The 13,891-nt window shown below is 36.7% G+C and overlaps 1 protein-coding gene across 5 annotated transcripts in view; it reads left to right on the top strand.

Annotated features, from left to right (window-relative positions):
• Positions 1-13,891, top strand: part of UBAP2 (ubiquitin associated protein 2) — a 134,931-nt gene that overhangs the window by 81,789 nt on the left and 39,251 nt on the right. For all 5 annotated transcript variants that reach the window (XR_010323075.1, XM_023545190.2, XM_023545191.2 and 2 more), the window contains exons 7-8: positions 5,041-5,095; positions 6,959-7,062. Coding sequence is in view for 4 of the 5 variants with exons in the window: in XM_023545190.2 (XP_023400958.2) it covers positions 5,041-5,095; positions 6,959-7,062 (159 nt within the window). In the remaining variant the exon portion in view is untranslated. The remainder of the gene's footprint in view (positions 1-5,040; positions 5,096-6,958; positions 7,063-13,891) is intronic.

The raw sequence follows: 13,891 nt of genomic DNA on the forward strand, positions 1-13,891 counted from the left end.
TGTTCTTCTTCACTTTCATAGTTAAAGGACAAGTGTTATTTGTTTTATGTAACTCCAGAAATTTGGTTATAAGTCATTCGATGTCTTAATTTACTCACTTTTGAATTAGTCTTAAAACAGTTGACTGTTCTATCCCTTTCCAAGTTATTTGTTAATCTCTTGGGTAGTGTGCTGATTTTTAAGTGTATGTGTTTAAAAAGTATATGTTTTAAAGTATGTACTTTAAAAATGTTCTTTAAAGTCCCCATTGCATTTGTTGTTTGATTTTTGACCATTCTTATGAGTTCTTTCTCTTTTTGAATTGATCTTTTATGTCTCATTCAGTCTCTTTTTAAATAAATCAACAAAAACGCACACATATTAGTATACTTTATTGAGGTGTAATTTCTATATCATAGTACCTATATTTAAGTATATTTAAACAGGCTTTTGGAGAGTAGTAGTTTGTCACCTCAGCTCCACTCAACACTAATTCACATTTGCTGTTTAATACATGCTAAATTTTCAGTAGTTCACCCTCTACCTCAGTTTTTGCCTTATCTTCTTACTTATTTATTTTCATTGTGCTTTAAGTGAAAGTTTACAATTCAGATCAGTTTCTCATACAAAAACTTATATACACATTGTTATTCAACCCTAGTTGTCCTCTTTACCATGTGACAGCATACTCCTTCTCTCCACCCTGTATTTCCCGTGTCCATTCACCCAGCTCCTGTCCCCCTCTGCCTTCTCATCTCGCCTCCAGACAGGAGCTGCCCACTTAGTCTTGTGTCTACTTGAGCTAAGAAGCATACTCCTCGCCAGTATAATTTTATGTCTTGTAGTTCAGTCTAATCTTTGAAGAGTTGGCTTTGGGAATGATTTTAGTTTTGGGCTAACAGTCCAGCGGCCATGACCTCTGGGGTCCCTCTAGCCTCAGTCAGACCATTAAGTCTGGTCTTTTTACTAGAATTTGAGGTTAACATTCCACTTTTCTCCTGCTTCATTCCATATCTTCTTATAATTGACTTCAAGATATTATGAACAGCATGAATTTAATAGGCAAACCTATAATTTTTTTTATTATATTCATAATCTTTGTATTACCTCAAATCATGGATGCTATATATATATGAGAGAATGTTATATAATACAAGAAGTGTGAACTTCAGATATTGGAGTAAAATTAAGTTTTCTATGTATGCTTATTTTTCCTATACCATTTCTGAAAGCATGTCTTATGTTCAGGTGAGCAACACTTGTAACAAATCCTTTTTCGTGAACTCATTTAAAGTTTGTGGAAAAGTATCTGGTGAGTTGTGTGTTTTTGTAAGAAAACAGCAGCCTCTTTAGGGGATGACAGTACTATATTTCTAACCAAATAAAGTGCTCCTTCTATGCTTGTTTACCACCTGCTCCCTCCTCCCACAAGGTATTTTTATATAACACACTTAATGAAAATACCTCATGGGGTACGGTTGACAAACAAACGTAGAAGGTATTTGTTATTTGTGTAAAAATACAGTGTTGGTTGTGCAGGGCTGTCCACAATGCCCTGGTCTTTGCTTTTTGGAAGCTGAAGTAACAGTTGGGATGAAAACCTTTGAAACTTTATATTGACAATTAAAAGGTACTCAGCCACCAAAATAATATTGTGTGTGAAATGTGGAATTTAGCTGATATTTATTAAGTTCCTGCTACTTGGCTGGAATTATTCTTGAATGATACTGATTTAATCCTGAGGTTAAGCTGAAGACCATATAAAAAGTCCCTAAGATTTATGACAAAGAACTTTAATGCCATGGAATAATTAGTTAAAACTAAGTATAATTCTGTGTTCCAGGAGCTGAAACTTCCTAATATTGTGTATATTTAGAATTAAGTTTTTAAAAAGAAAATTTCTGATTTTCCATTGTCATAGTAATGATAGAAAAATACTAAATGATAAGACTAATGGCATGCATACTCCTGGGGTTTTAGACTTTAGACCCAAAAGTGCACACCTTGGGAGAGAAAGAAGACAGAAGGTAACAAGATGAACCGAATGACCTTATAGGCCACTGAATTTTACTGTGTCTCACTGGACATTGCAGTCAACGTATAGTACCAGTATTACGTACCTGATTAATCCTTACTTCCCTATGCCAGTTAGAAGATCATTGCTGTGAAAATCCTTATCTCTTACGTCAGTTGTTTGAAATATCATCTTTGTTTCAAGATTCTGGGAGTATGTACGAACAGTGGTGTCTTATCATGGAAAGGTTTTTCTATTCCAGGGTTTTTGATCCTTGAGATGCTTCTGCCAGCCTTAATAGGCCTAGAGAAATGGTCAAATCTTCATGACTCAGTTGCCAGCCACTGCCATATTGAACTCTTCAGTTTGCTCTTTCAGAGTGGTTGCTTAGGACATTTTTAAAGATTAAAGGCAGACCAGTGTTATAAACTGAACAAATGGGTTGTTATAAAAACACATTCTAGAAACAGCCAATGAACATGAGTATAGGTGGGTTGGGTAGAGTTATTACTCTGAGGTAGAATTGGTATGTTTACTTTGGTTTTATTTAGGTAGAGAAAACCAAGATAAAACTTAAGTAAGTAAAATCTCATATAGCTTCTCTTCTTTATAAATGTTACAGATTAATTATGCAAGGGGTTTTTGCTTTACTTGACTTTTTCATCTTCTTTTCTGGACTGTATGATAAATATACTGGTAAATTTAACAGTGAATAGGAACAGAATGCAATAAAAAAAAATACGGTCCATTTGAATTATCTAGGTGAAAAAACAGGAACTTATGGTTCAAAATCTTTCAAAATAACTTTATATAAAACTAGCTAGACAGACCAAATGGCTTCTTTGAATTTGTTCTTCATTCGATCAGCTGGCCTCATTAGATAGCAAGTTTTCACAAGTGTGGAGAGGAGCCAGATTCAAGGTGAACTACTTGGAAAATCTTTCTATTTGGTGTATCTTTCATAGATTTTTGGCTGTCGGAGTTGAAAGTAAGGATTTGGGTTAAGGCTAATTATTAGAAAGTCGGTTAAGTATGTTTGCCAGCAGGCCCTTTGATAGTTTGTCCGTGGTGAAAGGGACTGCTAGCTGCCGGCTGCTGGCAGTCCTGATGGACTTTTCCTAGGACCTTCCTGAGGTGTAGCTCCAAGGTTTTAAAAATCAACTGCAAGGTGTGGGCCTGTATTGAGACCAGCCATGTGTGTGATGATCACAGGGCAAGGAGCAGCTGAAATTGTGTTCTTTAAACTAGTATTCTGAAAAGCAGCAAAAAGATAAGCAGAAAGGAATTAATTGTCACGTGGAGAATAGTGTTTAAATTGCTATTATTCTGATGGTATTTTTTGCAGTCTACATCAGTGCATTTTTTTAAAAAATTAGTAATTTTAGAGGTTCTTGCCTCAGATATTTTAGACTTTATATGTCATAGGCAGAAACCCTGATGGCGTAGTGGTTAAGTGCTACAGCTGCTAACCAAAAGGTCAGCAGTTTGAATCCGCCAGGCGCTCCTTGGAAACTCTACAGAGCAGTTCTACTCTGTCCTCTAGGGTCACTATGAGTCGGAATTGACTTGACGGCAGTGGGTTTTTGGGTTGGATGTCATAGACCTTTATTTCCTATCATATCTTCTCCCATCTTTTGTCTATTTATATTTCTGAGTGTGTGTGTATGTATATATATAATTTTTTTTTTTTAAAGTAAATTAACCCATATTTTTCCTTTGGTCCTGGTATATTTAGGACTCCAAGATAATATAAAATTTAACGTATTTCACCATTTTTATTCATTGTTTTATTCAACTTTGTGTTGAATATGTTTAATGCAGAACAAAGGCGTTGAAATACTTTTCCTATGAACTTTATGGTATAACCTCATCTTTTTCCTGCGCTATAGCAGAGTGCATTTATGTATTAGAAATGTCATTCTCAGCCTGAAGATTAGATTACATGGTAGACACTTATTTTTATGCCATGTAAATAAGTGAAAGATGGTATACAAGCAGCAGTGTCACAAAACAATGTGTGTATTAATTGCCTAATGAGAAGCTAATTTGCTCTGTAAACTTTTACCTGAAGCACAATAAAAAAATAAATAAATTTTAAGATTAAATTGTCTTATTCCTAAATTTGGATTGTATTCTTGCCAAAATCTGTTGACTGAAAGCTTTCTTCTTAGATGGGGTTCATGTTCAGGTATAAGTCATAGTGGTTTAACTGGAAAACCTTGGTTCTATAAAAATGAGGAAAAACAATGATAATCTCATGAGTGAATCTGTGCCTAGAGGTAGCTGTTTAGAATAGTAAAATGAGAATTTGTTCTTAAAGTTTTGTAAAGGATGGGAAGTTCCTGATTTATATATGTCTGTTCCGTATAAACGGGCATCTCTGGAGCCACAGGAGCTCCTTTTTCGCTCTCAGCCCCTACATCTGCTTTTGTCCCTGTCTTAGGCTTGCTGCCATCTTGGTTATTGATCACAGTGCTAGTGTTAAAAATGATAGTTAACACTGCCTGTAGCTTACTGAGAAGTTTTCTCTTTCTGGTTCTTATTTTATTGAAAAGGCTTATGTCATGTGTTTGCACTAGCTGATTTTAAAAGACCTACACTGTTTTGTAAAATAACCTGACTGTGTTAAGGTGCAACATACCACAAATATTCTATAAGCAGAATTAGATGCTGTCCTATATTTGGGAGTCAGTAAGTGGTTAGGTACTTGTGTCAGCAGGTGGTGTGCACTGGATGAGAATGTTGGTACGGTTGGAAACAATGACAGTATTGTTTCAATAAGGGAGTATAAGATGAAATTGGTAGAAGTACAGTAGTGTAGAAAACAGAAAACCAAACCTGTTGCTGTCAAGTCGATTCCCACTCATAGCGACCCTATAGCACAGAGTATAACTGCCCCATAGTGTTTCCAAGGAGCGGCTGGTGAATTTGAACTGCCCACCCTTTGGTTAGTGGTGCTGTAGCTGTTAACCACTGTGCCACCAGGGCTCCAACAGTGTAGAGCATAAATATTAATTTAGGCTATATTTGTTTGTTTCTTCTGAAAGGATTTGGACGTGGCAGAGGGAGAGGGGCTGGAAGGTTCTCTACTCAAGGAATGGGGTAAGTCACACCATCCTACGTTTGTAGTTTGCCTTTTCGAGTTAATACTCTGGTTTCTTCTTCTCTATCCTGTACCCAGTTTATTTATCCTGGTGACTTGAGTGTTGTCTATACTTAAAAAGAGCTTACTGACAAGTGAAATAGTATAAATAAAATTGATATTTCAGTAGACATTAGAGCAGAGTTTCTCAGCCTTGGCATCTGGACATTTTTGATTGGATAATTCTTTGTTGGAGGCAGGAGGTATCCTGTGCACTGTAAGATGTTTGGTAACATTCCTAATTTCTGCCCACTAGATGCCAGTAGCACCCACCACATTCCGGTACCCACCCTACACCACCACTTTGTAACAATCAAAAATGTCACCAGACATTGCAGAATTCTCCCTGAGGGGCACCCTTACTCCAGTTGAGAACCCAATTCTCTTTGAATACTAAGTAAATGCAATACTTAGGTAAAAGTGGAAACCCTGGTGACGTAGTAGTTAAGAACTACAACTACTAACCAAAAGGTCGGCAGTTCAAATCCACCAGGTGCTCCTTAGAAACCATGTGGGGTAGTTCTACTCTGTCCTATAGGATTGCAGTTAGTCGGAATCGACTCAACGGCAATGGGTTTATGTGAAAGTGATCAGTACTCCACTGAATCCAAGTAGTGAAGAATGTGCATACTATCAATAAATAGATTTAATCAGCAGCTTCTTCATTATTTTTGAGTGTTCTTTCATTTTATGCCACTTCTAAACACATTAGTTCCCACTGAATTTTTAGAAAAGTTAAGTTCTTCAACATCTTGTGGACATCATGTGTGGATGGAGGGCAAGTAAGGAAGGGAATTGGCTCTAGGAAGAGCCCTTTGTCTCTCCATAGCCCCAGGGCAGCGCCACTGGGGCCAGTGCCTTCTAGAGGTGGTCATGCCGCTTGCCATCTCTGATTTCTGCCTGAGCTTCCTGTGAAAAAAGGATAGATGAGAACACAGGAAGCAAGCTGACAGGAACACTTAAACATGTAAGCCTAGCCCATTAAGCTTTCAACTGTTTTGTGCATTTTTTAGTTTGCTCTCAAAATTACTCATTTGTGAAAATTTTAAAGATAGTATTTGTTTTGATCCTTGTTAAACCTCTGAATCATGATTCCTTACATGTTTTCAGTGTACGATTTTAATGAAGAGAAAATGGAAAGGCGTCAAACAAAATATTTTCCTTTTATCTATACCCAGCGTTTCTACACACAAAAAATAACCAGTTGCCCAAAAAATAACTCATGCCCACTCCATGTGTGTCAGAGTACAACTGTGATTCTTAGAGTTTTTAATGGCTGATTTTTTGGGAAGTAGATTGCCAGGCCTTTCCTCCGTGGCATCTCTGGAACCTCCAGCCTTTTGATTAGCAGCCAATCACATTAACCGTTTGCACCATCTAGGGACTCCTTCCTAGGAAAAAAAAAAAAGAGCATATAATTCTGTGGTAAAAGTTCAAAGCCAAAATTGGATTTTGATTTGGGAAGAAAGAAACTTGTTTTCTTCTTCAACCTGGCCTTGGCTTCCAGGGGCTTTCCATTAGAGCTCTTGTTCTGCCTACAATGACTTCAGGTCTTAACACCTTCCTTAGAATGCAGAGGACATTGTATTAGGGAGACAGAACCATCATACAAGGGTGTGTGTAGGATACCTAGGCAACCTCAGATTTTTGTATCCCGACTGTTGGATGAATTAGCTATAACTAAACAGGGGACCAAGGGCGAAGTCTTTTACGGTGGCAGTTAGAAGGAACGGAACTTGTTTGAGGGAGGATCATGTATAGTCAATTTGGTGGCTTTGCTGCTTGCTTCATTTGCCTTTTTCTTTATCTGTTTCAACTTCCAGGACATTTAATCCTGCGGACTATTCAGATTCTCCATCCACAGTTGGATGTGGGACAAAACCAGTAGTTTGGGAAGCTGCTCAGAACGGTACAGATGAGGGAACGGGTAAGTGTTCTACTCTTGCCATGCTTTTTAAACTTTTGAAGTCCTTACTTTTATGTTTTCATACAAAGATGATGTCAGAATGTGTGTAGATGGAGAATAATGAAACACAGACTGCTGTACTAAGTCTGAGGTGGTTCTTACCTCCAGAGTCTCTCGCTTGTTAATCTCATTGACTGCGAGGTATTTGATTTTTTTCCCTCTGCGGTCTAAATAAGAGGCTGTAGAAGGCAATCAGGCACAAGTCAGTATGAATCCAGACTCAAATCTTAGTGTGTCTAGGATATACAGACTTTCTTCGGAGTACTTACAATTCCCAATGGTGGAAACTAAAATTTAGCAATAGAAAGTGCTAGGTGATAGATGGGCTTGGGGGGGCAGCATTGCTTTTGAAAGTTTTTCTGTGTCCTGCTGTTTTTAGGTTGTTTATTTTCTGAAATTCAGAAGTAAATATTTGTTATTGGAGTGTTTATTTACATAAAGCTTTTCAGACAATTTATTCATGAAAATATATATCAGCAGTGAAATTATAATTACAAAAATATAATGTGGAACATTTGAACACATAAATCTGTAGCTCAATAAATTATCAAAGCCCATTAACATCAACTCTGGTCAAAAAATAGGACAGAGCCACCATCCCAGAAGCACAAATTAATGAACTAGAAAACAAAGATACTGGTGAGAAGATCAACAACAGTTGTAATGATTATTTGAAAAGACTAATAAGGTTCAAAATCTTCTTGTGAGAGTGATCAAGAAAAAGAGAGGAAGCGTAAATAATTGGTGGCAGGAATGAAAAAGGGAATATTGATATAGATTGTATAGGTCTTAAGATCATAAGAAGATACCTTATGTATTAAGATAATCTCACTTCTCAACACAGATGTAAAAATTAAACATAATACTAGAAAACAGAACCCAGTAAGACAGAAAAAGGATAGTATATCATGTCCCTGTTAAATTTACACTTGATATTCAAGTTTGTTTAATGTTTAAAAATCAGGTCCTGGATATATACCCAGGAGAATGGAAAATATCTTCCTACGAAACTCTGTACATGAATGTTCATAGCATCATTCATTATAGCAAAAAAAATAGAAACAACCCAAGTGTCCATCAACTGGATGAATGGATAAACAAAATATGGTATATCCACATAATGGAATATTATTCAGCCATAAAAAAGAACAAAGTCCCTGATACATGCTACAGCATGGATGAACCTTGAAAACATTATGCCAAGGGAAAGAAGCTAGTCATAAAAGACCCCATATTGTATGATTCCATTTATATAAATTGTCGAGAATAGGCAACTCCAGAGACAGAAAGTAGATTAGTGGTTGCCAGGGGCTCAGGGAGGCAGGAATGGGGAGTGAGTGTTAATGAGCCCGGGGTTTCTTTTTGGGGTGTTAAAAATGTCCTAGAATTAGATAATGGTGATTCACAACCTTGTAAACATACTAAGATGCACATAATTATATACTTGAAAAGGACAGAGTTTATGATATGTGAGTTACTCAATAAAAAGAATCAGTATTATTCACTTCTGTATCAGAATAAAGGATAAAATTTGCATGATCGTTTCAATAAGGAAAAGCCTTTGACAAAACTCAGTGTTTATTCATGACTAAAAAAAAAATATGTAAAAATCAGGAACAGAAGGAAATTTTCTTATACAAGGTAGCTACATAACTTAGAGCAAGTGTTACACTTAATGTTATACTTAATGTTTTCCCTCGGGAAGAAGATAAAGATGCTCGCTCTTCCTACTTCTGTTCACCACTGTACTAAAGATTCTAACGAGTGCAATGAGGAAAGAAAAAGAAAAGCCATCAGGGATGAAAAGGAGAGGACACACCCTGTCATTTTTGGAAATGATATAAAAGAATCTGTAGACAAATTATTAGAGTTAATAAAGGAGTTTAACAGGTGTTGGATACAAGTTAAGCAAACATATTTCTATAAACGATCAACAAAAAGAAGGTAGACAAAAACTGATAGTAACCCCACAAAACATCAAATACATAGGGATAAATCTAATGCTATGCAAGAAAGAAAAAACTTCTACCTGGAAAAATATAAACAATATTGAGAGATTAAAAAAAAAAAAGACATAATAAATGGAAGAATATACCATTTTTATATATTGTTAAGTCTCACTATTGTGACATTTAGATTTTACTGACTCAGTCTTTGGATTTACTTCACCATGGTCGTCAACCACACTAAAATTTTACCTGCTGATTTTTTAAAAAATCCGATTTATTTAAGTGTAGTTTACACACATTGAATTTCACCCTTCTTAGGGTTATAAATCAAGTGGATGGATTCGGACAAATGGATAAAATCATAGAACTATCACTACAATGGAGATACTGTATTTCTGTACTAGCAGTGTTGTATAGTTGAAAGAAAATTGCAAGTTGAAATAAAAAAGTACTGTTTATAACACCACACACACACAGAAAAGATACATCTGACAAAGTGTGTGCAAAGTATCTATTGTATGTTGAAAATTATGTAACATGATAAGAAAAATCAAAGAAGACCCAAATAAAAGGAGAGACAGTCAGTGATCATGAATTGGAAGACTCAGTATTCTTCAGATGTTATTGCTATCCAGCAGACTTTTTTTAATACAAATTGACAACTTGATTCTAACATTTTTAGAAGAAAAGCAAAGGAATAACCAAAACAGTTTTGAAAAAAGAACAACAATGTTGAAAAAGTGACACTCCCTGATTTTATGACTTACTCTTAAGCTACAGTATTTAAGACAATGTAGAGTTGTCAGAAGCTTTGTAAGCGGAACATAATAGCAAGTCTAGAAATGAACCCACATACATGGCCAGTTGATTTTTGACAAAGGTGCCAAGGCAATGTAGAATGAATATTCTTTTCTGCAAATGGTGCTGGAACAATTCGTCATTCATATGTAAGAAAAATGAACCTTAATCCATACATTATACTGTATACAAAAAATAACTTGCAAGTGGCTAATTAGACACCTTCACATTAAAAACCTGCACGTGATGTTTATGTTGCCTTTTTTATAACCCCCACTGTAGAAACAGAATTTTGAATTAGTTGATTAACTGTTGTTTTTAATTTCATCTTCTCTCTTCTTTTCTTCTTCCCTTTCTTCCTCTCATTCCCCTCCCACCCCCATTTAGAGTAACAGATTGCTTGTTGAAAAACATTTAGATAAGCAAAGTGCATTTGTTAAATGGTAGAGTTAAAGGGTCTCATCAATAGATGGCTGTTTCTCCAGAGGTCTCACTAAGTGCTATTGTTTTGTTGGTAAGACAGTTCTGAGTCTAGACTCACTGTAACCAAACTAGAGACCAGTGTATACTCAGAATGCTATTTTATAAATTTACTCAAAAAATACACTTCTCACATAGATTGGAATGTTCTCTTTGACAGGTGGGAAGGGCACTCGCTGAACTCAGATAGTTGATGTAATTTGTACCTTGTGGGACCATCGAGCTACCAAGATTCATAGCTTGAGTCACAGTGGCCTGCCATAGTGGACAGCAGTGTTTCCTTCTCCTTGGACAGTAGCACAACATATATACTTTTCTTTGATGGTTTCCTTTTTCTGTTTATTTGTTTTGATATGTTAAAACCTTCCATTTTACTTTGGCCCACAGAACTGACATCAGATTCTCAAAGTGTAGCTCAGGATCTGCCAAACAAAAAAAGTTCTTTGGGACTCAGAGGTATAAATCATTATTTAAAAAATTCACTTAGTTTAGAATCTTAGAAAATGCTTGAAATATCTCTCATTTTTATCAAAGCTAGTTAATAAAAATTCATTAGATAAACATGAATTATATTTTTACAACCACTTGATAAAGCCTATCAGCTTTTTGCTTATAGAAGTGTTTGACAGATTGGCCTTTAAGAGCTCACAGAATTTTGCATTATTGTTTTCCTTTTTCCTAAGTGGCTTTCTTCTAAGCGCTTTCCTTCGAGGTGTAACTTAAGTTTAATTGAACTTAAAACAATTCAAATTTGTTGGTTTAAGATGTACATAATTTAACGTCATTAAACTTTTTCCATGTGTTTGGGGTAAAAATCTGTAGGTGTAACATTCTGTAATGTGGACCAAATTTTTAAATGCTGTTAAACTTGAATATTTCAAAGTATGAATAGGACCTGTGACTGTATGCTTCTCTGTCTTATGTCTTGCATTTTTTATAGTCTGTATTTGGGGTTGTGTGTGTCAGTGCAGCAATTTTGTCCTGATTCATGACGAACATACCATTTATTGTGGTGCCCTTCTGCTTATACCCATCTTTATTGGCCTGCTTTTCCTGCAAGCTACAGATTATTTAATCCTTCTGCCTGCTTTTAAATGCGGGTAGGCTGTCACCCTGTTCTGTATGTCCATATTGTGTTCTAATTATTTTCAAAATACTTCTAAGTGGTAAGCCAATCTCTTTACATATCATGTATAAGAAAGTATGTTTTACACTTTCAATATTTTTATATTTGGTTTTTGTAATACCACATTATGGTTTACACCTTCTTTATACCCCTGTCTATTCAGATCTCTTCTAGATTTCAAGCTTTTTGCTGCGCCCCATCTTCCCCATGAAGCTTTCCCTTACTGTTCTACGCTTTCACTAATTTCTTCGTTCTCCAAACTTGCAGTGTACTAATCAGCTCCCAGTAATGTATCATTTGATCATATACTACCTCGATCACACCTGTTTTTAGTTGTCTTTCCAATGAGGTATGACTTTGCTACCACTTACAGTAGTACCTAGCATCCTATGTAATATGTAGACTTTTAATCTAGTAATGGTCAGTTAATGAAAAGGGTTCTTAAGAAAACTTCCACTGTAAATTTTTCCCTAGAAATCCCAGGTGCCTCAAAGATGAAAGTTTTAGGAATGATTTTTTGAGGCTTTGGTTTCTATTTCATGATCAGAATGTTTCCAAAACTGCTTAGGTCAAGCATTAGCTTTTGAGGAGAAGTCATTAGCTTTAAATTGGAGTACTGGCTCCCATGATGAATATGGCAGCATGAACAGAGGGTAGAGTGGATGGAAAGAGTGGCAGCAAGAGCGTTATGTGCTGGCCATCTTTGACGTGGGTCCACTTGTGAGCTTTTAAAAAATTATACAGATACTTAGAGAATAGACTGGAAGGAAATCTATTAAAAGATTGGTGATTGTCAAAATAATGGATGTGGAGAGACAGGAGCACTTACACACTGCTGGTAGGAATGTAAAATGGTTCAACCACTTTGGAAATTGATTTGGCGCTTCTTTAAAAAGCTAGAAATAGAACTACCAAACGACCCAGCAGTCCCACTCCTTGGAATATATCCTAGAGAAATAAGAGCCTTTACACGAACAGATATATGTACACCCATGTTCACTGAAGCACTGTTTACAATAGCAAAAAGATGGAAGCAACCTAGGTGCCCATCGACAGATGAATGGGTAAATAAATTACGGTATATTCACACGATGGAATATTACACATCGATACAGAACAGTGAGGGATCTGTGAAACGTCTCATAACATGGAGGAATCTGGAAGGCATTATGCTGAGTGAAATCAGTCAGTTACAAAAGGACAAATACTGTATGAGATCAGAACTCAAGAAAAAGTTTAAACACAGAAGAAAATATTTTTTTATGGTTACAAGGGTGGGGAGGGAAGGGAGATGGATATACACTAATTGGATAGTAGACAAGAACTATTTTAGGTAAAGGGAAAGATAACACACAATACAGGGGAGGTCAGCACAGGTGGACTAAACCAAAAGCAAAAAGTTTCCTGAATACAATCAAAAGCTTCTAAGGCCAGAGTAACAGGGACAGGGGTCTGGGGACCATGGTTTCAGGACACCTAGGTCAACAGGCATAACAAAATGTATTAAGAAAACATTCTGCATCCCACTTTGGTGAGTGGCGTCTGGGATCTTAAATGCTAACAAGCAGCCATCTAAGATGCATCAGTTGGTCTCAACTCAGCTGAAGCAAAGGAGAATGAAGAACACCAAAGACAGAAGGTTAATATGAGCCCAAGAGACAGAAAGGGCCATATAAACCGGAGACCACATCAGACTGAGACCATAAGAACTAGATGATTCCTGGCTACCAACTACTGCCCTGACAGGAAGCACAACAGAGAATCCCTGATGGAGCAGGAGAACAGTGGGATGCAGACCTCAAATTCTAGTAAAAAGACCAGACTTAATGGTCTTACTGAGACTGGAGCGACCCCAGAGGCCATGGCCCCTGGACCTTCTGTTAGCCCAAGACTGGAGCCATTCCCGAAGCCAACTTTTCAGACAGGGATTGGACTGGACTGACTATAAGTCAGAAGATGATAACTAGTTGAAGTAGACACATGGGACTATGTGGGCAGCTCCTGTCTGGAGGCGAGATGAGAAGGCAGAGCGGGACAGGAGCTGGCTGAATAGACATGGGGAATACAGTGGGGAGAGGAGGAGTATGCTGTCACATTAAGGGGAGAGCAGCTAGGAGTACACAGCAAGGTGTGTATAAGTTTCTGTATGAGAGACTGACTTGATTTGTAAACTTTCACTTAAAGCACAATAAATAAGAATTAAAAAAAAGGTGGTTTTAATTCTTGAAGTGAGTTTAGAAGGATGATCTAGGGTAGGTAGATGATTTGTCTTAGATTCATTTAGCTGAGTATATAGTGCGTTCTCTCAGAGGCATATGCAGGGATCTAGAAAATAAGCTTCCACTACTGACTTCCAACAGGGACTACTGGCAACTTGCACTAGTCACTTAATGTATTACTTCTTTCTATCTTTGTTGAAGAAAACATTTTAATTCAA

The sequence above is a fragment of the Loxodonta africana genome, chromosome 9, assembly GCF_030014295.1.
Source record: "Loxodonta africana isolate mLoxAfr1 chromosome 9, mLoxAfr1.hap2, whole genome shotgun sequence".
NCBI lineage: Eukaryota > Metazoa > Chordata > Mammalia > Proboscidea > Elephantidae > Loxodonta > Loxodonta africana.